We start from the raw sequence: 23449 nt of genomic DNA, 5'->3' as shown, positions 1-23449 counted from the left end.
TATTTTCACTCTCAAGGACATCACTTTCAGCCGCCAGGAAACACCTACGCCTCTTGAGCAGAGTGATGGGTTGCTTAAAAAGTTAAATAAATCTTAGCGCTTCTCTTTATTAGGGTGAGCCTAACATGCGTGTTTTAAGAATGCGGGAGGAAGCCGGAACACCTTAAGTCGAACCTTAACCTCAAAATAGTGTGACACCCTTACCACTAGGACACCGCGCTGCTCAAGGATCATAATATTGCTAATCGTTTTAATTAGAGGTGTCAAAATTAGTGCGTTAATTTTGAGTTAATTTAAAGGTCCTTTTAATGTCACTATTTTTTATTGATTTAATTAATTTATAATGAAATTGACCAAAGTCTTACAAATGTAATCATGCCATCTAGTGGCAGAAAAAATGACCTCAACACAAATCAATCGCACACATTTTTTACAGTGCAGTATATCTTTTTAATTTTAACTAAATTTTATGATTTTTTATGAAATTACTGTATCGATGACTAAAAGATGCAGCCATATTTTTATTCACTTTTTCCACTTTTATGTTAAGAGTACAAAACTAGGGGAAAAAAATGCATATTTTCTTGTACATTTAAACAGATATAAAATTTGCGATTAATCATGAGTTAACTATTGAAGTCATGCGATTAATTACGGTTAAAAATCTTAAATCGCCTGACACCCCTAGTTTTAATACCTGTTTCAATCGAATCAGCCAAATACCTTTCCATATTTCAACAAAGTATTTCCAAACAAAACCTGCAGCTCAACCAACCTGTTGAGTCGATGGCACCAGCTGCAGTTGAAGTTAACCTGGGAGGAGATGCACGTTCCACAGGTGGTGAACTGGAGACACGCTGGATAGGAGAAACATTCTCTCAAATCCAAGACATGGACAGATAAGACAAGGGACCAAGTGGTCAGGGAGGGAACGTCTCTTACTGGGCAATGGTGTGAATTCCACGGCGGAGGAGTTGGCGATCCTCGTTTTTGACAGTTCCACACGGTGGTATTCGTAGATGGTCCGCCGTCTCACGTCTAAGTTTTTGGAGAAAGACGAGGCGGGAAGTGAGAGAGGGAAAGGGGGTAAAAAAAAAAATGGGACAAACAACCCCCGAAGAAAGAGGAAAAGACAGCATGAAGCGGAATGAGGTCAAATGGGGGAGGCCCGATTTTTGCTCTTTATGTCTCCCGCTCTCTGGAGGCGGCAATTTTCTGCCGGATAAATCAGAGGCTGTTGACGGGCACAGCGAGGAGTCATAAATCGAAGATGGAGGGATGCATGCGATCTATCACCGACTCTCATTGCTTTGTGAGGATGTTTTTTTTTTTTTTTTACTAGATGGAATTGATCCCTAATGTTAAAATCTCTTTTAGCGGATTGATTCTACTGACTTTAAAAGCTATCAGGAGTTAAATGAAGGCTAGACAGGTGGTAATTCATCCCCAGTTACTGAAAGCTGTGAAAAGAGATATGACATATCCCAAATTTGTACGCGTAAGCTGGGACGGGCTATAACGTATAACTCATAAATTGCGCTCGAAGTCTGCCGTCACACATCAATGACAAATGTAAAGCATTTAATCCTGCTGTGTAGAACAAATTACAAATGGATTTTCAACGTAATGGTAATTGAATTACATTTAAATACAGCATTTACACAAACTATTTACTTTTGAACTTTGGTAAATTATGTAGAAATACTGCAGGGGCAGGTGTATAAAAAATACATTTTGCAAAATAATGTGTGATATTGATATATTTATATTGATAAGATTCTGCTTCGGCTAAATTTAGGAAACGTAGTAGTAATCTCATGAGATCCAATAAAAGAATTGTATCGGAAATGTTTAAACTAGTCTCGATACGTTTGCTGTATAAAGAAGTACAACACATGACATCAGTGGTGGAAAGGTAACAACTTACATAAAATAGCAAGGAAATTAAGTTGAATGCACACGCTCAATTCAATGTGCTTGTGGGTACTTTTGTTGTGTGAAAACATTTTAGCCTGTTTTTAAATACTAATTACATCCTCACACAAATGGATTCTTTAAACAATTACCCCAACCGTGAATGTGTAGGGAAGTGTAAAATGTTGTCTTTGATGTTTTAGTCTGTAGCAAATGGCAATAACCGCAAGCATGGACAAAAACAAAAGCGCGAACATGCTTTTAAAAGCATCCGTCCTCATTGCCGCAACGCTTCAAAATGGCAGCTGAATGATGCTAATTGTCATCTTTGTAGAACAGAAACTCTTAGTGGCTCAGCAATTCACCCTGTCTGCTCGCATTTATAATTTCTATTTTTTAATTATTTATTTGCACTTCTCATGTCTTTAAATGAATCAGCTTCCGCTTGACATCATTTTCGTTGCTTGACGAAAATAATTCTGGCTCAAAAATATCTTCCCGCAAGACCAAAGTGACGCCGGTTACAAGATAATTAAAAAAAAAAAAAGCAATCCCACAAAGTGTGATAGATCTGTAAAAAAGAAGACACTGTGATTATAGCTAAAGACTCACTGGGTATCTGCTGGATTTTGTGGACCACCACGAAAGCGTCCGAGAGGCCCACCTTCACCGGGTGGTTAATTGGACTGATTTGCGACAGTTCGACGGGGATCTGAAAGACAAGGAAGGCAAATGAAACAGCAGGACTTTTTTTTGTCTGGATTAGTTCTTGTTATTTCTATTTTTAAGGTGGCATTTGTTAAATAGCTGGAACATATCAGGGATGATCGATACGGTAACTATATAACCTGTCTAGCCAACTTCTTCCAAGCATGCCAGAAAAAGGGAAGTCTACCAAACTCGCACGAGACAAACAGTCTTAGTAGACGACTGAAGGCGAGTGGATGTACCTCCTTGTAGGCAAAGACGATGCGACCGGTATCGTGCAGCGTGGCCTGGAACGTGAAGCTGCCCAGGTTGTAGTTGTCCTGCAGGTGGACGTGGTCCCACTGCACCACTAAAGCGGTACCTGAAGGGGTGAATAACACACATCTGGTGCTCATATAGCTTCACATGCAGTGGAACAGTCATGTTTTTTTTTTCCTGGCAGACACCTCAGGCCTCTGCTGCAAGTTTGAGCTGAATGACATAAAAAAAAGCAAAAAAAAAAAAAAGCATGTGAGCTGATATGAAAGCCCCGCACCGGTGCAATAAAAACAGCAAGCCGGGCGAGAGCGAATCAAGGCAAGGGCGGTTATGATGATGGATTATGTAGCTCTGGCAAGTTTGAAATCAGACCAAATGACAATGCTGTGAATGACTTTTTCTTATGTCGAGAAAAGAACACCTAATATCTCCACTGACACTCTCGTCGGACTTAATCTTGGAACGATTATTATTATTTGAGTAGATTGCCCTTTTTAACATGGATGGCATGATCATCTGAGATCCATACACACAAAACACAAAATAAACAGACCTTCAACAAAGCCAAATATGTCTGGACTGAAAATTCATGATGTTCCGTGGTGACACGGTTTCATTCCAATGTGCTAACTGCCACAGCTAGCAAAGTTTTTAGCACACTAACAAGTCAACTAAACGGACAGGCAGACTAACTGACTGAACTAATAAAATAAGTGACCAAGTGAACAAGCGAGCAAACTAACCAACAAATAAAGTAATCTAACTGCTGAACAACATAATGAATGAGCTAATAAACTAATTTAGTAACTAACTAGCCAACTAACTAACTGATGGACTGACTAACTAGCTTACAAAGGCAGCTAACAAGCGAACTAATGAACCAACCAACCAACCACAAACTAACAGTTGAACAAATTAACTAACTAACAAACTGATTGATTTACACATAGACAAACTAGCGAGCTAACAAACTAAATAACATGCACTAAATAACAATTGTGATCAAACAAACCTCTCAGATTCATGCTTGGTAAGGTGTAATACAAGTTCATATACTATAAGTGACTCCCTGTAAATAAGAAGTCCAATAACATGGCCATTAGTAGCAAGCTCATGAGGGATTTAGTAGGAGCCCTCAGGCATTATCTTTGACACACTTTAGTTTTACTGCAAACTGTGGACAACCTATTGATGTGACAGCCATTCTCCCCCAAGGAGTAAGCGCCAAGGTTTGCCAACACTCTCATCAATTTTTACAGCTGGAGGGCTTCTATCTAACGTAAAAGCAAGCTTTCTGTTGACAGCTCGGGAGAGCGTCGGGGCAGGAAAGCCGGTAATGATTTACATGTGCGGAACGGGAGACGGCGAGCCCTGAAGGACGAGGTCAAGACGGTTAAAAACCGGGCTCCAAAGTGGCGTCGGTTGTTTGCACCTCCACGGCGAGGAAGAGGTCTGTCAGCAACTTAGACCTGATCCAGGTCCCGTTCAGCGGGGGAGGGCCGCCGTGCAAACTGGGCCGAGGGGAGGGGGATGAGAGAGCACATGTTGGCCTTGTTTCTATTTCCACTTACCAGCTCAGCAGGCTGCGCAAGCTCCAAACAAACAAAAGCGAATCCACAAACTACAAATTGCACTACCGCAACCTCATTTTAGTTAAATTATCCATGGCCAAGGCTTTAGTGTTTAAATGACATCAGTTTACTAAGCAGACACAAATCCCCCTCTCACTTTCATCTACTTCAGGATTCATGCCTTATCACTTATCATTTCTCATACCACTTAGCCATCAGCCTTCACCCACAACTTTTTTGGAACTGTGCACCCACTTCAACATCCTGACAGAGTGCAACAAAAGATTAACAACACACTCCTGAATTAAACTGAGACGACAAGTTTAAATATGTTGCTAACAATACAAACACAAGTAGTTGAGAAAATTTGACTAACTAATTAACTAACTAACTAACTAACTGATGTGAAGTTTTAACTAAGTAGTAACTAGCTAATGAATTTACAAACTAAGTAACTAACGACCAGACTAACTAACTAGCCAATGAACATCATACTAGTAACCAACCAACAGACAGATTAACTAACTTGCCAATGAACATCATACTAGTAAACAACTATTATACCAACTAACTAACCAACTAACCAATGTAACTTTAACTGATATGCGTGAGTATGAACTAACTAACTAACCAGCAGATAGATGAACTAACTAGCCAACCAACTAACTACAAGTCTAGCTGACGAACTTGCTCAAGGACAAACGCAGGGACTTACTCAACTACAAACAAACAAAACAACTGAGCTAAGTAAATAACCAACTGCATTGCTAGTTTGTGAAATAACTACGATCACTGCATGATAACTGTACGTCCATGTCAGCAGAGTTCAGACCTTTGCCAATTAATTGTAATTTAGTCTGAATGATCATAAATTCTCACCTTTGCATGCAAGATCATCTGCACTTTACTGTATGTATAGAACAAAAGCTAAATGTACCTATATTCTTTTTGTACCATATCATAAATTGCTAAATGTAACCAAAAAGAAGACCAGCAGTTTGTGGCTAGCCTCAGGGCTAATCCCAAATCTATCCCTAGGTTTTGCACGTACGCGTCGAGTGTCACTAACAGACCGTGAAACTCTTCACCGATATCGGCGGCGCGCTGAGAATGGATTAGTGTGGTTCTAGTCGGGTGAGCTCCGCTTTGAAGGTCACACAGTCTGGCGACGACGAATGTGATGAAAAAAAAGAAAGAAAAAAAGCCCGATGGCTTTCATTCAGTTAGCGTGAGTGAAAATTTAAGAGAGCATTACGGGAAGGTTTCACACCTTGCCATAGAGAAGAGCTGTTTGTTTAAAACTCAACATATCACAGTAAAACAGTAATATAGAAGGAAAGAAAACAATGTTGCTACCGTTGTCAAAGTAGATGACGGTTGAGTTTCTGGACACGCTGGGGTCGAAGTTGGCCATAAGGGGGGCTATGTACTGCGTGGCTGTCAGCATCCGGTGCACCACGTCGCCTGTGTAGATGAACCCTGAGGGAGATCAAACACATACAAATTAGTACAGTTTTGAGCCTGACAAGACACGGAGCATGGTTTCAAGCTGCTTTAGCGATGGTTTGAATTAGCGGTAGCGTCTTCTATCAGAAACAGAAGAGGCAAATCGCAAGGGGCCTTGAGCAAATCTACGCCGAGTGACTCATGTATCAGGAATACGCGTTGACTGCAAAACAAACACATGGCAACTTTGTTGGCGTCCTCTGAGCAAATGGATTTCTCCTCACACGTGCCCCGAGCTCGACGCAAACCAGATCTTTACCGCTTAGCGGCCTGTAAACACGCTTATTAATGGACTCCAGCACAATGGAGAAACCGCCCATTAGTCATCATAAGGGAGCGCACTCAGAATGCGGAAATTAGCAATGGTTAAAATGGCAACGAAAGTTTTACTCCCTTTTGGCTATACCAACCGTGCCAGTCTTCCTGGAGATTATATGTTGCCAAGTAAAGGTTTAATTAGCGTAACATATATGCATTTCGCATTATACAATTATTATTTGAACCAGTTTATATAATTGCAAAAAAAAAAAATATATATATATATAAATAACATTGAAGTATATTTGGTTGAGAGGAGGAATCTCATTGCGATTAAAGTTTGTTATTTTATGTCATGCAGCAGGAAGAGCGCAGAAGATGCCGTGAGGGGAATCAATCTTTCCCTTAAGACCTCCCTGTAAATAATTCTCCACATTGAGCACAGACAGCACAAAGGACACAAGAGGGCGGGGGAGTGAGTGAGGACCATGTGACTTTATGTAGTGGTGTCAAAACTCCACCGACTTGCTTACATTTGTATTTCCACCCTCCCCCGAAAAAGTTGTGTATTTAGCATTTCTGCAAATCACACAAATGAACAACGACAAACGCGGCTTCTGGAAAAGAAATCCAGCCCTTGAATGCAAATGAAAGCAGACGTCGAGATCATTCGAGCATTTCTATCCAACCGGCCGAGCATAAATCAAGGAAGAAGTGCAAAAGCTGCACATTTGAGGAATCGGGATTCTGATTTAATCGCCAGGATTCAGTTAGGAACCTCAGCAATAATCCCAACTATGCGCCGTTTAGGACGTCAGTAGAGTTTAGCCAAGTGCCACTAGCAGGATACATTTCCATTCACTTGCTCTCAATCCAATGTGTGTTCCCTCCACAGTATGAAAACCAAATTTCGATTCTTAAATTCTACAAGCTGTGTGCCCGAGAGATTTATTTCACATCAGCTACAGCTGCAATCTGATCAAATCTGCTGACCACTGGTGCATGAATGGGTGAATATGACACATTGTAAAGCACTTTGAGCACCATATGAGCGCTCTATAAGTGCCGTCCATTTACCATTTTTAGCGAGCTTCAGATACGCCACCGTAGTCAAAAGTGGGAAAGGGGGAATGGAGCAACAGAACAGTAATGAACAGTAACATGTGGTCAAGGAAATATATATATTTTTTTAAATGGTCACGTTTCAGTTCTTTGGGGTTGGGTTTTTATTTGATTTTGTGTGCCCATGTTCTTTGTTGTTCGAGTGTTCAATGTTTTGTGTTCTTTGTCTTTCCCCTCGTCTCATTATGTGTAATCACGTCCACCTGTGTGTGTCTTCCACTCTTCCCTTCCCCAGGTATGTTTGTCCAGTCGGTGTGGGTGCATTACCTATGTTTTGTGTCGAAGTTCGTGCGTCAAGTCTTCATTACAGCCAAGTCATCTTCTTCACAGCTAAGTAGCCATAGTCACTGCCAAGTCATCGTCACAGCTAACCAAGTCGTCCTCATCACAGCCAAGTAGCCATTGTCACTGCCAAGTCATCACCACTGCCAAGTCGTCCTCGTCACAGCCATGCAGTCCTTGTCACTGCCGAGTCATCACCACTGCCAAGTCATCCTCGCCACAGCTAACCAAGTCGTCCTCGTCACAACTAACCAAGTCGTCCTCACCACAGCTAACCAAGTCGTCCTCGTCACAGCCATGAAGCCATAACCCCAGCCAAGTAAATTCACTCCACATTAAGTCACATCAAGGCAAATCAGGTCCTGTCATGTCACGTTCTGTCCAGTCTTGGTGACCAGTCTACTCACGCCCCGCCCAGTCATGGCGACCAGTCCACTCACGTCCCATCCAGTCATGATTGTCTGCTCACCTTTCGCACTATGGTTTAATAAAAGTAGCACATATTGCACTTGTTTCCTGTTTCCCTGCATTTGGGTCCACCATCCCTCATCCACTCACGTTCCCTCATGACAAAAAATAGTATGTATAGTAATTGTGGTGTTTTAGGACCAAGGGCACAGAACGAATTAAACTCATAAGTCAAGGTACAACTGTATGTAGTTTTTATGATGGTGGTGTGTCGTGAGATTTTGCTAATATATGCCTTGGCTCAATAAAGGTTGGGAAATGCTTTAAAGCAACCACCAGAGTGAGACTGTTTTCAACCGTTTTTACTTAATAGTGGCGTAACCGGCCCCAAAGTGCGTGTGTGTGTGTTTGTGTAGAGTGTCAGGGGGGATCGAGGAGCTGGAAATGAGAAGACACTAGGCGAAGCAATCGGCATTTTTCCACACAAGTCTTTTTTGACGGCAAAAACCACAACCGCCCAGCCAAGCTATTATCACATCAAAGACCCTCAAAGACGAGTCTTGGCCAAATATTCCGAAGATGCTCCGTTACAGCTGAGTGGAATAATAAAAAAAGAAAAAGAAAAATCCCACGCATCTCTTATCATGATCACCACTCGCTGTTTTTCTTCCCCAAGGGCGATGTCAAGGTGGCGTCTTGGAAAAGGCATTTGGGTGGTGACGAGCCCATAAGAAAGGATTCATCCAGACAGATGAAGGGAGGAGAGTGAAAAAGAGAAGGTGGAAGCAGCAATCTTTCTCCTGCAGGCCCTCTCAGGCTTTGACTTCTCACTTCCTTTCCTCCCTTTCAGTTTAGCGTCTGTCCTGACTGTCACCAATGTCTATATATATTTATTAATGTCTTCGTAAAAATAGGAAATCATGGGAAACCTGCTCTTAGTTAGTAGTTTTGTACATTAGTACAGTAGTTAAATGACTGAAGTATTGAAATTAGCAAATCGCATTTACAGGAATTAAAAACCCACGAGAAATGACTCTGCAGTATCATGACTTTGCCCTAATAACATCTACTAGCTTAATACTAGCACACAATCCAAAAAGCCACAGACTGGCTAAGAAAACTATCATTAATGATGCAGTAGATATAAGTTAGCCATTAAGCAACTGATATTCAGAGGTGGCAAAACCAGGTCCAGAAAGTAAAAACCCTGTCACAGTTTGGCTTTAGCCCCAGGTGCTAGCTAGCTAGCAGGTAAACGAGCACCATGGGAGCTAGCTAGGGAGCTAGCAAGCTAGCATCTGGGATAAAGCCAAACTGTGGCAGGGTTTTTATTTTCTGGACCTGGATTTGCCACCTCTGCTAATATTTGAACACATATATTCACAATATTAACATTACAGCATCTTACTAAGCTAAATTGTAACAGTCTTTTTGTGTGTATCAATAGCTGCCCCTTGTGGCCAAGGCGTGCACAGCAGGAGGAAACACACAATCTCTATTGAATTGAAATCATGATGCACAAACAGTTATTTTTATTAATTTTTTTTACATTCTATTCAATTATGTCATTATGCTATGTTTGTATAAAGTACTGAAATATTGAATGCTCGTGTAATGATCTCATTACAGCTTTAAAACTATTTTGGTTAAAGGGTACTTTGGCAATCTTTTCTTTGGGTGTTGCTCTAATACATTTGTAAAGCACTTGTGCTGACCTGGTAATGGCTGCGCACTACTGTGATTATTTCAAAGTCGACAAGGTGATGAGGTCTTTCTGGCTTTAAAATGGTATATTATTATTATTATGGTCCACTTAATGTGGTCCATCAGTTAGGGATGTGTGCACACGTCCTCTGGAAAGCACTTAATGGACTGAATAGGTTTTCTATCAATTAGTAATGGAAGACAGCTTGAGTAAACAAAAAACTCTTGGCCGTGCATGCGATCACTCTGCGGCGACCCCGAGCAGATGCGATCGACGCCGAGTATCAGGCAAAGAAGAACAAAAAGCGCTTATGTAAACACCAATAAAGTGAAGCTCCAGCAGTCGAGCAGGCGCGCTAATTCCCGCTTGATGTTTTCTTTGGACGTTCCCGAAAAAGCAGTACTCAGGACGGCGTGCGTAAACACAGCTTGAAGAGGGGAGAATTATTTGTCTCTCCTACATGTCCTGACCTTTTGGCTCCATTACGTCTTATTTTCTAACTTCTTTCCCGTCGTTCCGGCTCATATCCGTCCTCTGTACGTCCCTCAGCTATCTGGTAAGAACCTTGCCAATCATCAGCCAGTACACTAAACCCACACAGTTTTGCAGTTTTTGATTCACAAATTGACCTACTGTATTATTATAATTATTATTATTATTAATAATAATAATATTATTATTATTATTATTATTAGTAGTAGTAGTATTAGAATTATTATTGTTATGTTTTTATTTGTTTATTATTATTATTTATTTATTTTTATTTGTTATATTTTTATCAAATGTATTATTATTAATGTTATTATTATTATTATCATCGTCATCACTAGCTATTTTAATATTTTTTGTGGAAAACTATTAGCTGGTCATTGTAGGCAAAAGAACTGAGAAAAATCTTATTATTATGTTTTTATTTGTTATTATTATTACCTATTTTAATTGTGTTTGTGGAAACTCTTAGCAGGTAGAGAACTGTGAGAGAAAACTTATTATGTTTTTATTTATTTATTTAAATTATAATTATTATCTATTTTTTTTTTTTAAATTATGGAAACTATTAGCAGGTCATTGTAGAAAAATCTTATTATGTTTTCATTTATCTATTTATTTATTATTTAACTTAATGTATGTTTTTATTTATTTACTATTTAATTAAATGTATGTTTTTATTATTTAATTATTCTTAAAGATTTCTATCTTTTTTATTATTATTCAAGTTTACTATAATTATTATTATTATTATTACCCATTTTTGTATGTGGAAACTATTAGTGGTTCATTGTAGTGGCAAAAGACCTGTGAGAAAAATCTTATTTAGTGTTACTTTCCAAAGTGTCATCGTTAACTACTACCTAGCATGTTTATTATGAACGGAAGACAAATTGTTCCCAGGCGGCCGTGTCAAGCCTTAGCCTTAGACACACATACACACCCGCCTTCTGATTCCGCCGCCGCCTTATCAATGGCGGCGAAGCCACTTGGCAGACCCACTCTTGTTTCCAATCCAAACCCAACGCCTGCTTTCCCCTTCAGTTCAGTTCGTCACGTAGGTGGTGGGGAGTTTGTTTTTCATCCTCTGTTTCCGAACAGACGTTCCCGCCGAGGTGAGAACTGCAAATGGTCATGTGTCAGAACAACTATTTGGAGCCGTTTGAGGTCCAAATCTTTTAAGACCTGTCAGGAACGCCTTTGCTGTTGGATGCTTTTCAGTACTAAGGGGCTATGATGTTGGTGTGCCGTACCGCAGCCACACTCTAAAAAAACACACAATAATGGCACTCACACACACACACACACACACATATACACAATGCTGTACATTTCATAAATGTTTCAGCAGCTTATGAATCCCAACCACATTCCTCCGCCAAACCACATTGCAGTAAAATGTGTCTGCCGGGTAGCATCGACAGCATATCCAATAACAATATTTAATAGTGAACTACTGACTTATGTTGACTTACCGCCAGTTGCCACGGTGATCTCACGCAGAAAATGTCCATAGAAAGGGAAATCGAAGGACAGGTTGACTCTCTGTGAGGAAATAAGCAGACAAGAAGAAATGTCAAATAAAATGCTTCAGATTGGAATCAATGGATACAAATCTAATGCTTATTAGATATGTGCCAAATTAGTGAGCGTAAAAGTCTGGATAGGATAAACCCCAAATACATTGATCGGTCAGATATACACACCTGCGTCTGCCCAAACAACACCAATAAAGACTTTAAAAACATGCGACTATCGTATTTTGCTATTTTTTTTCTTAGCATATGGCTAAATGTCACGTTTCGGTTGTGTGGGGTTGCTAACCAAGTCGTCTTCGTCACAGCCACGGCATAGCCACTCCACAGCAAGTCAAATCAAATCAGGTCCAGTCACGTCCTGTCCAGTCATGGTGACCAGTTTCGTCACGTCACGTCTAGTCATGGCGACCAGTCGCATCACGGCCAGTCATGGCGACCAGTCTCGTCACGTCCCGTCCAGTCATGGCATCCAGTCTAGTCACGTCCTACCAAGTCACGGCGACTAGTCCAGTCACGCCACGTCCAGTAATGGCAACCAGTCTTGTCACGTCACATCCAGTCATGGCGTCCAGTCCAGTCACGTCGACCAGTCCAGCCACACTATGTCCAGTCACGGCGACCAGTCACGTCCAGCCATGGCGACCAGTCTCGTCAAGTCACATCCAGTCACGGCGACCAGTTCAGTCACGTCACGTCAAGTCACGGCGACCAGTCCAGTCACGTCACGCCAAGTCACGCCGACCAGTCCAGTCACGCCGACCAGTCCAGTCACGCCACGTCCAGTCATGGCGACCAGTCCAGTCACGCCACGTCCAGTCATTGCGACCAGTCCAGTCACGCCACGTCCAGTCATTGCGACCAGTCTTGTCACGTCAGTGCTTGAAAATAGATATAGGCATTAAATCGGAATTGCACCTCTAAAGCCTGCCTTAAAAACTCGGTTCATTTGAAATGCAACACTGCTACCGAAACGGAGAAAGGCACGTATAGTTTCACTTCATCTCAAGGCCTGGCGGGCCAGATGCACTTATCGATTTTCCTCCAGGACAAAAGCCAAAGTCAGACCCCACTTTGCTCTAGGGAAGAGATTCCGCTCAAAATCAGGCCCCATTGTACTAAAACGAGGCTCAATCCATCACCAGTTGAAGGAAAACGAGTCGAATGCACAATGCGGAAAACTCTTTCTTGGCTTTTTTACTAGAAATTTCACAGAACAGCCTGCGACATATGATAATAGAATGAGACATGGTGAAGCAGCATGGGGCTCATTATTCAAGTTTACATTTAACGCCTAGAGTAATTTTTGGGGTGCTGAAATGCGACCAAACGGAGGACTGCACGTTCACCCTTCCGTTGAGTCCATACGGCAGCTTGCGAGCGACTCGAGTTTCCATCAATATTTTACCAGGGTAATTTGATATTAGCATTCCACCACAAACACCAAATTGCATTAATGATGACTTCTTTCATTTTGGAAATGTAAATCATAGTTGAACTGCAGGGCACACATGGAAAGTAGGACTGAAACTGATGATTATTTCCAGCTACCTTGTTACTTTTTTTGACTAATTGAGACTTCTCCCAAAGCCCAAATGTCCTCAAATTGCTTCTTTTTTTTTTTTTCCTGTCCATGACCCAAACATTTCTGTCAGTATCTGGATAATATCAAAAGCAAACATGCAAGCGTAGGAAAATTCATTAACGTGTGACTCGTTTATGTAAGAAATCCTCCTCGGGTTGTCGTTCGTCGACTTACCGCTGCTTGTCTGTGCGTGTTGGACAGAATCCCGTGAATCTTTACTTTCTCCTTGTCCATCTGCTCGATGTTTACCCACAATCCCTTGCTTGTCGGATCCGTCGGGCTGTACATTTTGGATGTGTAGTAGTTGTGATCTGTGTCCTCCTACGTGGGGGGATAAACAACACAAGATAATGTGTATGCAATATAAACACCCAATTAGAAATACAGAGTATCCCACATTAGATTTTTTTCCCCATTTTTTTATTGGGATACAAAGCACGCCTCAAGTAGTTTAGATCCCCACATATGTTGGAGGAGCGCCAGATGGAGAACTCACCATAAAACATAAATCTCTGATTTAAAACATAAATCTCTGATTTATGTTTTATTGCGAGGCGTCTGCCTACACGCAATGGCGTAATCTAAAATTATACTTATTAATATTGTCTGTCTGTCTAGTTAAAAGGGGATAAATGAAAATTCATTTTTTTAATAGCTTATTTACAATTAATGGTGTCTGGAGCGCCTGCCCAATGCCCACCCATCAAGGATGAAATTAGGGCTCAACCGATATAATATCAACTTTAAATATAACTTGGAAGGAAAATGACGAGATAAAACAAGAAAGTGAAATAAGAATAGAATAAAATAAAATAATAGCGACTGAAAAACCAGTAAGAACAAATACTGACTTTTCATGTGAGTTTTGGCCTCTTGGGGGCAGTCTGGTGCCGTGCATCCATGGTGTACACGCTTAAAGTGAGTACAGAAGAAAGTTACTAAACTGGACTCCGACTGAATTCTAATAAAATAACAAAATTTTCACACATTAGGAAGAATGTGTGCCTTTGCGTAGTGTTATTTCACCTGTTAGTATGTGTTCCCACTGCATTTGTGTGTGGGAATGTTCGTTATTTGAAGGATAAACACTCCCGAAGTCTATGCTAACTTCCTGTTAGCATTTGAATGGGTTCCTCTCTTTGCTTATAGCATTAGCGCTAGGCTAGCGATGTTTTAAAAATGAAGCTTTTTTTGTATTTAAATATACCGTGGATACATTTCTTATCGTCGTGTGTTTAGTTTTACAGTTAACTCCAACTGGGGTGTCATTAAAAACAGCTTAAACGACGCTTAGGGACAAACGAATAACCAGAATAACATATGCTACACATTAGCTAGTTGCCAATGCTACGCAAGCAAACAAATATGGTGCATTCAAGGTACTTTCACAGCGTCGGAAACTTCGGATTTCTTCGATGATAACGTTTTAAGGGGAAAATAATCAGCCATTTGGCCCAATTGGCCGATTATAATCGACGGCTGATTAATCGGTCGGGCACTAAGCAACCAAGCAAATCTTGTGTTGTCGGACAAGCCCCCACCTGGATGAATGACTCGTCTCTGTCACCAGGTGTCCATCTTTGACCTTTACTCCTCAGACCATCTCCAAAAACATCCGGTGCTTATCGTTTGGATGCTCTAACCCCTTTACGACTTCCCTCTCCTAAAAAGTGCTGACTCAGGCTGACCCTAGGGGGATTTCTTCTGACTTGATTTGTCTGCGCTAGCGCTGATGAAAGGCGCCTGGCTGTGTTAGCTTAAATCAAATCACAGAGAGGAACACCCGTTTGGAATGAGAAATTTCTCATCTCAAGTCTCTTATTCCAAAGCTAATATTATGTAGAGGCGCGTAATGCATTCTCTAAAGGGATGATAAAACACTGACTTATCTAAGCCAAGTTTTTTCTTTAATTAACGTTTGTCTACTGGCCTTTTGTCAAATTAAGCGTGCTATATTTGAACACCATCCATGTGTCCAAATATCAACTACGCTGTGGGAGTTCTGATAAATGACATCCTCCTTTAAAAGTCCAGTCTCTGAAACACAAACTTTTTAACAAGGTTTTTGAGCTAAAAGGTGCAGCTGTGAGGCGACTTATTAGAAGGTTTTTTAGGAGGCAAGCAACAGGAAGCCCCATGACACAAGCACGTCTTCCTAATTTTGTGCAGGAAACAATAAAAGTGCGATTTTTACAAGCACTGCTCCGATGTTTCTCTGATGAGAGACAATCCCGAAATAGCAGCCTGCTTTTTAAGGGCTTTTTAGACCGGCTTGATTTGTCCCTTGCTTTGCCAAAGGGCTCTTGAAATTGCTTTGTTTCTGGTGGTCGTGTCTATTGTGTGTAGAGCCATACAAAAGTCTCAAAAACCTGAAAAGACACATGCCATCTGCCATATTGATTTGACGCGGCCATTTTAGGGGGTCATTTCCTACGATCCTTCCAAACTACACTCTAAAAACTGTTGGGTCAAAAATAACCCAAATTGGGTCAAAAAGGGATCGACCCAACGTTATGATTTATTTACTTAAAAAAGAAAATGGGGGGGGGGGGCTGACCAAATGCTTTGGGTTGTGCATGAGAAACATAAATTTGGGTAAAAAATAACCCAAGTTGGTTTATTCATTTAAACCAAAACAAACTAACCCAGAAAACAATGTATTGGGTTATTTATTTACTGACCCAAAAGTTGGTTGAATGAGTAAACCACTAAACAACTTCTTCTTTTTTCTTTTTTCTTTTTTACACCAACCCAACTTTTTGGGTTATGCATGTAAACCAAAAAGTTGGTTCAAATGAATAACCTGACCCAATGTTTGGGTTATTTACCTTGTAAACCAAAAAGTTGGAAGAATGAGTAACCCACTACACAACTTTATTATTTTTTTTAAAGATCAACCCAACTTTTTGGGTTATGAATGTAAACAAAAAAGTTGGAATAACCCCAACTCCAACACTCCACACATTATCTCCTGCCAGTCGCACCTTGCATGCCCGGCCTGTCCTTCAGCTCAAATGAGCTGAAGGTAAAGAGCAGCACTCAGAATCCGAGCTATGGGAATTCCCCCCCCTCAAAAGAGCCTCTGTGCGAGTGGCCGCAGACATGAAATCTCGCCACCGTAAAGCCCCCCCCGCCCCCCATTACCGCACATTAGAACGAGCCACACAATCAGATCCCTGGTCGGACCCCACATACTCCCGTTTGCTTTTCCTGGCAAACTGTCACGTCTGACATCGGTTAAAGCCTCAAGACAGGCCGCACGTAGTGTAAATATAAGCGGCAGGGTGTGAAAATGAGGCCGCGGAATGCACGCCAGTGCTTTGGGAGGGCGCACAGGGAGGAATATGTCTGTCTGGGCCCTCCGAAGCGATATCGACCGGCGGCATTGACATATCACATATGATGCAGTATTTGGAAAGGAGAAGGGTGTTGAATGTAACGCCCAGCAGGGAGTGGCCCGCGGCATGCGCTTGGCTCGTCGGCCTGTTCTGCGTTTGCAGAGCGGACCCCAAACAGCTGAGAGCGGCTTTTTCAAACGGTTCGCCGGGCCTGAGGTCAGCACGGCGCATCGGCTCATTCAGTATGGACACTCGCAGATGTGAATGAAGGGCTGGCCAGTTAGCTCAAGTTTGTTAAGATGAGACTGAAAAAACTCTCAGCATGGAATATTGGAATACTAATCTCCGCCGCCATCTTGCCATCGGTTTCAATCGGGGTTAATGACCTGGAGAGTGAGTGATTCACAGCCTCCGGGCGCCACACCGTCTGCTGTCACGATGCCACCGCTGTTTTAAACGCGCACTTCCAGGTGAGAGGGATCCAAAGCTGGCCGGGTGGCACCAGTTAACCCAAACACAACCTCCCACCGCAGCGCATAAAAAAGATGGAGGGATTTTCTTCTCTGGTGTAAAGTGGCTATAAAAGGTGATGCAGGGGATAAAGTGGAATAAGTGATTGTTAACAGTGATTCAGCAGATCCAAACAAACTTTAATTCTGTGTTGGGCGCCGTCTTTCTACCATCGTTTTTGAAGAACCGCTTCAGTAACCAAAATATGCAAATCAGGTTTTAGTAACTCAATATGGGTTTTGCACTATTTTCCATTTGGCATTTCAGCCTTCTTTTAAGTAGAGGGCGTGTATTTACAGTAAAAATGTGTTTAAATGACTGTTTGCGTGTGTGTGTGTGTGTGTGTGTGTGCGCGCGCGCTTGTGTTTGGACCTTTACAGCTGGCGATCAAAGCTCCCTCTCTCCCTCCCTCAGTGGGAGACTCGGCTTGTGAACCCATCACGATTAGAAGCCGTTGAAAAAGAAAAAAAAAACATAACGAGCTGCCTCGACCCCCTGAGGGAGGCCGGCGTCATTACAGAACGCGGACTGTGGCGCCACAGCGGAGCGTACAAGGCCTCGGTACCTTTAATTTACATAGGCTCATAAACAGACCCCAACCATTAATTTCAAGTAGCTTCACCAGCTTCTTGCGCCTCGCTGGCTCCATTTCCTGCTCTGCTGTCTGGTTCCAATTTAGAAACCCACCCCCTGCATAAAGTGGGTGAACAAATGAGGCTCCCTAATCTTAATTTGGTATACAATATTCATGCATGCACTTCATTTGCAAACATTTAATTGTCTGGAGCGATTCATTGCTGCTGCCGCTGACGACCGAGTGCTTTTCGCAGAGGACTTTATGGATTAATTTTCAATATATGAGCTCCGCGCCCGGCAGTGAGGTTTTTAATGGAAGTTGCTCTAGAAGGGAACAATCATTAAACTCCATCGAATCAGTTTATTTTTGGTGCTAATCTGTACCCACAGTTTAGTCATCTGTACCCACAGTTTGCTAATCTGTACCCACAGGTAAATTAACTAATCTGAGATTAGTAAACTGGGTACAGATGACTAAACTGTGGGTACAGAATCAGTTTCCCTGTGGGTTTTTTTTGTGCTAATCTATACCCATAGTTTAGTCATCTGTACCCAGTTTACTAATCTGTACCCACAGTTTGCTAATCTGTAGGTGGGTACAGATTACTAAACTGTGGGAACAAATGACTAAATTGTGGGAAAAGATTACTAAACTAATAATATAATAATCCATCTCAGGGGGCGGCTTTTTTCCTACTTGCTATCGATTGAAGATAACATCACTGATGCTCAGGGTTCAGGCAACAACCAATCACAGCTCACCTTTTTTTCTGAAGCTGAGCTGTGATTGGTTGTTACTTGAGACCTGAACAACTGTGATGTCATTTTCACTCGACAGCAAGTGGCAAAATGGCCGCCTCCTGATAATGATAAAAACTGCTGGATTTCGCTGCTTAGCTCATATTCCACTAACGCAATATTTACCTAAATACTGTATTTAGACTAATGGGGCTGCATAGAACATATTTTTGTCAATTTTTGGGGGGTTGACTTACCCTTTAAATGACCCTTCTTCATCCATTTAGAACGGTCCTTGTTGGAATAGCATAAAATAAAATACATGCAAACACAGCCGCCACCCACCTCAATTTGTGAGCTGTTGCCAACATCCTCGGCTGACACCAGGCCCGGGAAGCGCTCGGCCTCCGCCTCCTCCTCCTCCTGCGCCGCCTCCTCCTCCTCGTGTTCCTGCTCCTGACTGGCCCTGTTACTGTCCATATTCCGCGGGCTGTTCGGAAGCCATCTCCTCCAGCGGTGTGCGTGCGTCTTCATGTCCATGACCACGTCCTCATCCACCGCTTGTCCACCATGCGCATAAGAGTAAGGAACCCCTAAGAAGGACACAATCATTTTTTTATTAATTCCATCAAAGTTGATTTATCAGGAACATTTCATTAATTGTTTTGCATCTGCGCTGGCGTGCACTGCGAACACCAACACCATGTCTGCTAAATGAGAGCTAGCAAAAGTACAGTCAACTTTTTCCAATCCCTCAAGCGTTAAATTCTCAACGACAAAAAAGGAGACTTTAATTCCGTCTAAGAAACAGACAACATGAGTGGAATCATTTTCACGTTGTTTTCCATATGATGAGGAAAAAAAGCCCTGTGGAAGGCAATCACCGTGTCAACCGTGCTGAACATTGCCAAAGACATGGAAGCCCATTTACAGCATGTGTTGCAAAACCAGAGATTTATCCACGTTGGAAACTTTTGCCCAAGGTTTGTTCTTCCAAGCCAAACATATTTTGCCGAGTTTGCCATACAACTCTTTATGAAAAAAAGAGTGCGATAGATTTGGAAATGTTACATGCATGCGTGGGATGTCAGATTTATGTGAGACTCGGCAATCCAATCAGAGATTTTTGTTGGCCCAAAGCTAAGGTAGGGAGGAGTAATTGGTTTAGTGGATTTATTTTACTGGTGTGCTGGTCCCCGTATGTATAAGTTACAAAAATAGGGGTGTCAGGCAATAATTTTTTCTAATCGTAAAGTCACGATTAATTAAAAAAAATGTGTTTTTTTATCTTGTGCTAAATGTATAGTTTCATACTCTTAACATAAAACTGGAACAAAAATGTTAATCTAATAGAAATATGGCTGCATCTTTTAGTCATTGATACAGTAATTTCATAATACTTCATGAAATTGAGTTAAAATGAAAAAGATGTACTGTACTGTAAAAAACGAGTGTGATATTGATTTGTGTTGGTCATTTTTCTGCCACTAGATGGCATAATTGCATTTGTAAGACATTGGTGACGGCTCAGTGCATTTTTATTTTCATATTAAGAGCTATGTTTGAAATGAAGTAACTTGTGAAAGTCTGCACATTTTTAAAATTGTAAAATACAACTAGACCCCAGACTCCACAAATATATACATTATTATTCAATTAAGTAAGTAAGGGGCGGTCATTAATCGCACGTTAAAAATTTTCTTTAATGGAACTTTAAATTAACTCAAAATTGATGCACTAATTTTGACACACGCACACACAAAAATATGACTCATGGACCATCGGGGGTCAATTTGAGAACCACTGCATTGCAGGGTCGCGCTAATGCTAAACATGGAGCACAAGTAACACCAATCAGCTGCTGGGGATGACGCGTATAGCTTGAAGACTATAGAGAACACATGACAGACAGCGACGACTGATGAACAAACTGGAGCCGGGACCGCAGACTTCACCATAAATCCTGGCACATTTAGGGACAGGCAGATTACGACGATATGACAAAACAATCACGACAAGACGACGAGATGAAAGGTCAGTTCCCCTGTCATTAATTCACAGATTTTCCCATATCCGTAAACGATAAAGCCCTCAATGGAAGCGAGCCCGGAGGCTTAAATATGCGTTACAACATCCATATGTCTCCAGGCATGTCATGCACCGCAAAGCGCTGTTATATGTTAAACCCAGCCCAAAGTGATAACTCATTAGAAGCGTTTTCCTCAATCAAAATTCTGACGCAAGACCATGCCGCCAATGTTTCATCAAATAACACCTGTAAAGTGCTACTTAACAATACACCAAAAGTATAACGTCTTTTTTTTTTCAGAGAAAAGTCGTCAGCATGTTTCTATCTTGATATGGGTATATTAAAAGTGTATTCAACCGTGAATATACAACAAAATATGATCCTCCAAAATACATTTATATCATTTTTTATCAATCTTACATAACTCTGAACAAAGGAAAACTTGCTAAGCCTGGTGGTCCGCCATGCTTATAAAGCGCTGGGGGAAACCCTGATATGATTTTGACTGATTATCTGTAACTTCCGCTAACAACCCAGGAACAAACATGCATCACTTGAACATACTTTCAATCACACTAATTACTACTTTCCTATTAGCTAGGGATTTGGTGGCATTTCAGGACATTTCAGAAAAGGGGCATCAAAAATATGAATACCTGAGGAAAGGTTCCACAAAAATAAAAAACACAAATAAGGGATTTTGAAAACATGAAGGCACACAAGGGGAAGTCAACCCCTCCCCCCCAAAAAAAAATATTGACAATAATATGTTCTATGCAGCCCCACTAATCTAAATACGGTATTTGGTTAACTCATTTGCTCCCCAAAACGTAAATATTTTAAATATTACCAGGGTCCCAAAAACATATGTATACGTTTTTTATGTTTTTTTTATTTTTTATACTAGATGATACAGAAGGGTTTTGATGCAGCATCTGAACTGAAGAGAACGCTTCAAGAAGTGGTAGCTATTACAAAAATTGCCAGCAGGTGGCAGCAGAGTATAAGAGATCAACCAGGGTCATGTTGCAAAAAGGCGCAGTGTTTTAAACAGATTTGTGAATAACGATGACACTTGAATTGCTGCAAAATGATATCTCCTGATGAAAGAAGAGACTCTAATCTTTCTTTTGGTAGGTTCCGTGTTTTTATAGCAATAGAACACAATATTCTGTTGGCCTTGCAAAATCAGTCAAAACCCAGTAAAACGGCCAGGAGCGAAGGGGGTTGCTTCGGTGAAAATGGCTGGGAGTGAATGAGTTAATAATGTGTGTGTGGAATATAAGTTTAGCAGCAAAATCCAGCAGTTTTTCCCAAGGCGGCCATTTTGTCGAGTGAAAATGACATCACAGTTGCTCAACTGTGATGTCATCTTCAGTCAACAGCAAGTGATAAAATGGCCGCCCTCTGAGGTGGATAAAAACTCATATTCCACAAATGTAATAATAAACAGAATGTCATGTTTAGACTAGTGAGGTCACATATAACACATTATGGTCAAGAAATGTTTAAGGTTGACTTCCACATTTCCATAAATTTCATATGGCTCTTGTCGGACTTCATAGAAACTGGAATGGCCTGGGCAAGAATAGCCGGTCTGTTTTAAAGGACCATCGTCACTTCCTCAGTGGATGATGGAAAGCTGGCAAACAGCAGGTACTAAAAAAATGTCACTATGACTCACCCTGGAGAAAAAAGGAGAAACCTGTTTCTCTTCTCTTTTGATTTACTCACATTGTCTATTATTACAGAGTTCGCGTTATTTGTCATGCCTGTAAGACCACCGAAAAACCATAAAGTGCCGCCTGGGTGTGGGACTAGTCCTCAGCTGGAGCGTGAAAGCAAATCGTTCCCCTTTTACGTCTCCTTTCAGGGCCCCCGCATAGCTTCGCAGCCTCGTTGGCCAGACCCTCGGCTGTCAACGCGACTGATTCACACCACGCGGCGGCCCACCGTCATTTTCTTGCACCTAAAACCTTTCAAGGACATTTAGCAGGTCATAAAGCTGCAGAATGGAGGTCTTGCCTGCGTAGACACCCCCCCCCCCCACGTTTTTTTCCCCTTTCTCTACTCGTTTCCCACCTGACTCACCGTCGCTGGCGGGAAGCTGACACGCAAGAAATAAGAAAGGAATGCTGTTGCTGCATTGCATCTAAAGAGAAAGGAGCTTTTCTCAGCAACGCAAATACAAATGAGGCTGATGTAAGCGTTGCTTAAGCCCGTTCGTTTTCTTTGTCTTCTTTGGCTTCTCGACACTGAAAATTCTGACACTATGCGATGAAATTCTATCCATCCATTCTTAATGACATGCCTGACATGTGGATAAGTGTGAGACAGTTACTCTTCCTGCCCCTTTTCACTCATTCACTGCCATTGACGGCTATAGACGTCAACAATTCATTTGAACTGTTTCTATTAGTTTAACATTTTATTTTTTTTTTTTTACTTTTGTTAACAAGAGTATGAAAACCTAGGGGGGAAAATATTGTACATTTAGAACAGATATAAAATTTGTGATTATTCGTGAGTTAACTAGTAAAGCCATTCAATTAATTACAATAAAAAAATGTAATCGCCTGACGCCCCTAATATTTAATAATATTTTATTTTCTTTTTATCGCGTCAGGAGATTAAATTTTTTAATTGTAATTAATCACATGACTTCAATAGTTAAGTTATGATTAATTAATTTTTTTTACATCTGTTTAAAATGTAAGATACTTTTTTTTTCTAGGTTTTTATATTCTTGTTAACAAAAGTGGGGAAAAATGTTAAACTAGTAGAAATAGTTCAAATTAATTTTTTGACGTCTATAGCCGTCAATGGCAGTGAATGAGTTAACCAAGTTACAACTCTGCATCATACCAAACACACGTACTGTTACGCTCCTCGCACTTAAACCCGAGAGCTTCTAAGT

At 41.2% G+C, this 23449-nt stretch overlaps 1 protein-coding gene across 1 annotated transcript in view; it reads right to left on the bottom strand.

The window, feature by feature from the left end:
• plxdc2b (plexin domain containing 2b) overlaps window positions 1-23449 on the bottom strand; it is a 55088-nt gene that overhangs the window by 11122 nt on the left and 20517 nt on the right. Inside the window, exons 3-10 of the mRNA XM_086066394.1 lie at window positions 18849-19096; window positions 13516-13662; window positions 11697-11766; window positions 5808-5930; window positions 2865-2983; window positions 2527-2626; window positions 943-1038; window positions 776-857 (exon numbers count right to left, since the gene is read on the bottom strand). Coding sequence (XP_085922520.1) covers window positions 776-857; window positions 943-1038; window positions 2527-2626; window positions 2865-2983; window positions 5808-5930; window positions 11697-11766; window positions 13516-13662; window positions 18849-19096 — 985 coding nt within the window. The remainder of the gene's footprint in view (window positions 1-775; window positions 858-942; window positions 1039-2526; window positions 2627-2864; window positions 2984-5807; window positions 5931-11696; window positions 11767-13515; window positions 13663-18848; window positions 19097-23449) is intronic.

Source organism: Leptonotus elevatus, chromosome 21 (genome assembly GCF_054856555.1).
Source record: "Leptonotus elevatus isolate MCC_2025b chromosome 21, RoL_Lele_1.0, whole genome shotgun sequence".
Classification (NCBI taxonomy): domain Eukaryota; kingdom Metazoa; phylum Chordata; class Actinopteri; order Syngnathiformes; family Syngnathidae; genus Leptonotus; species Leptonotus elevatus.
This window is presented reverse-complemented; position numbering and strand designations above follow the sequence as displayed.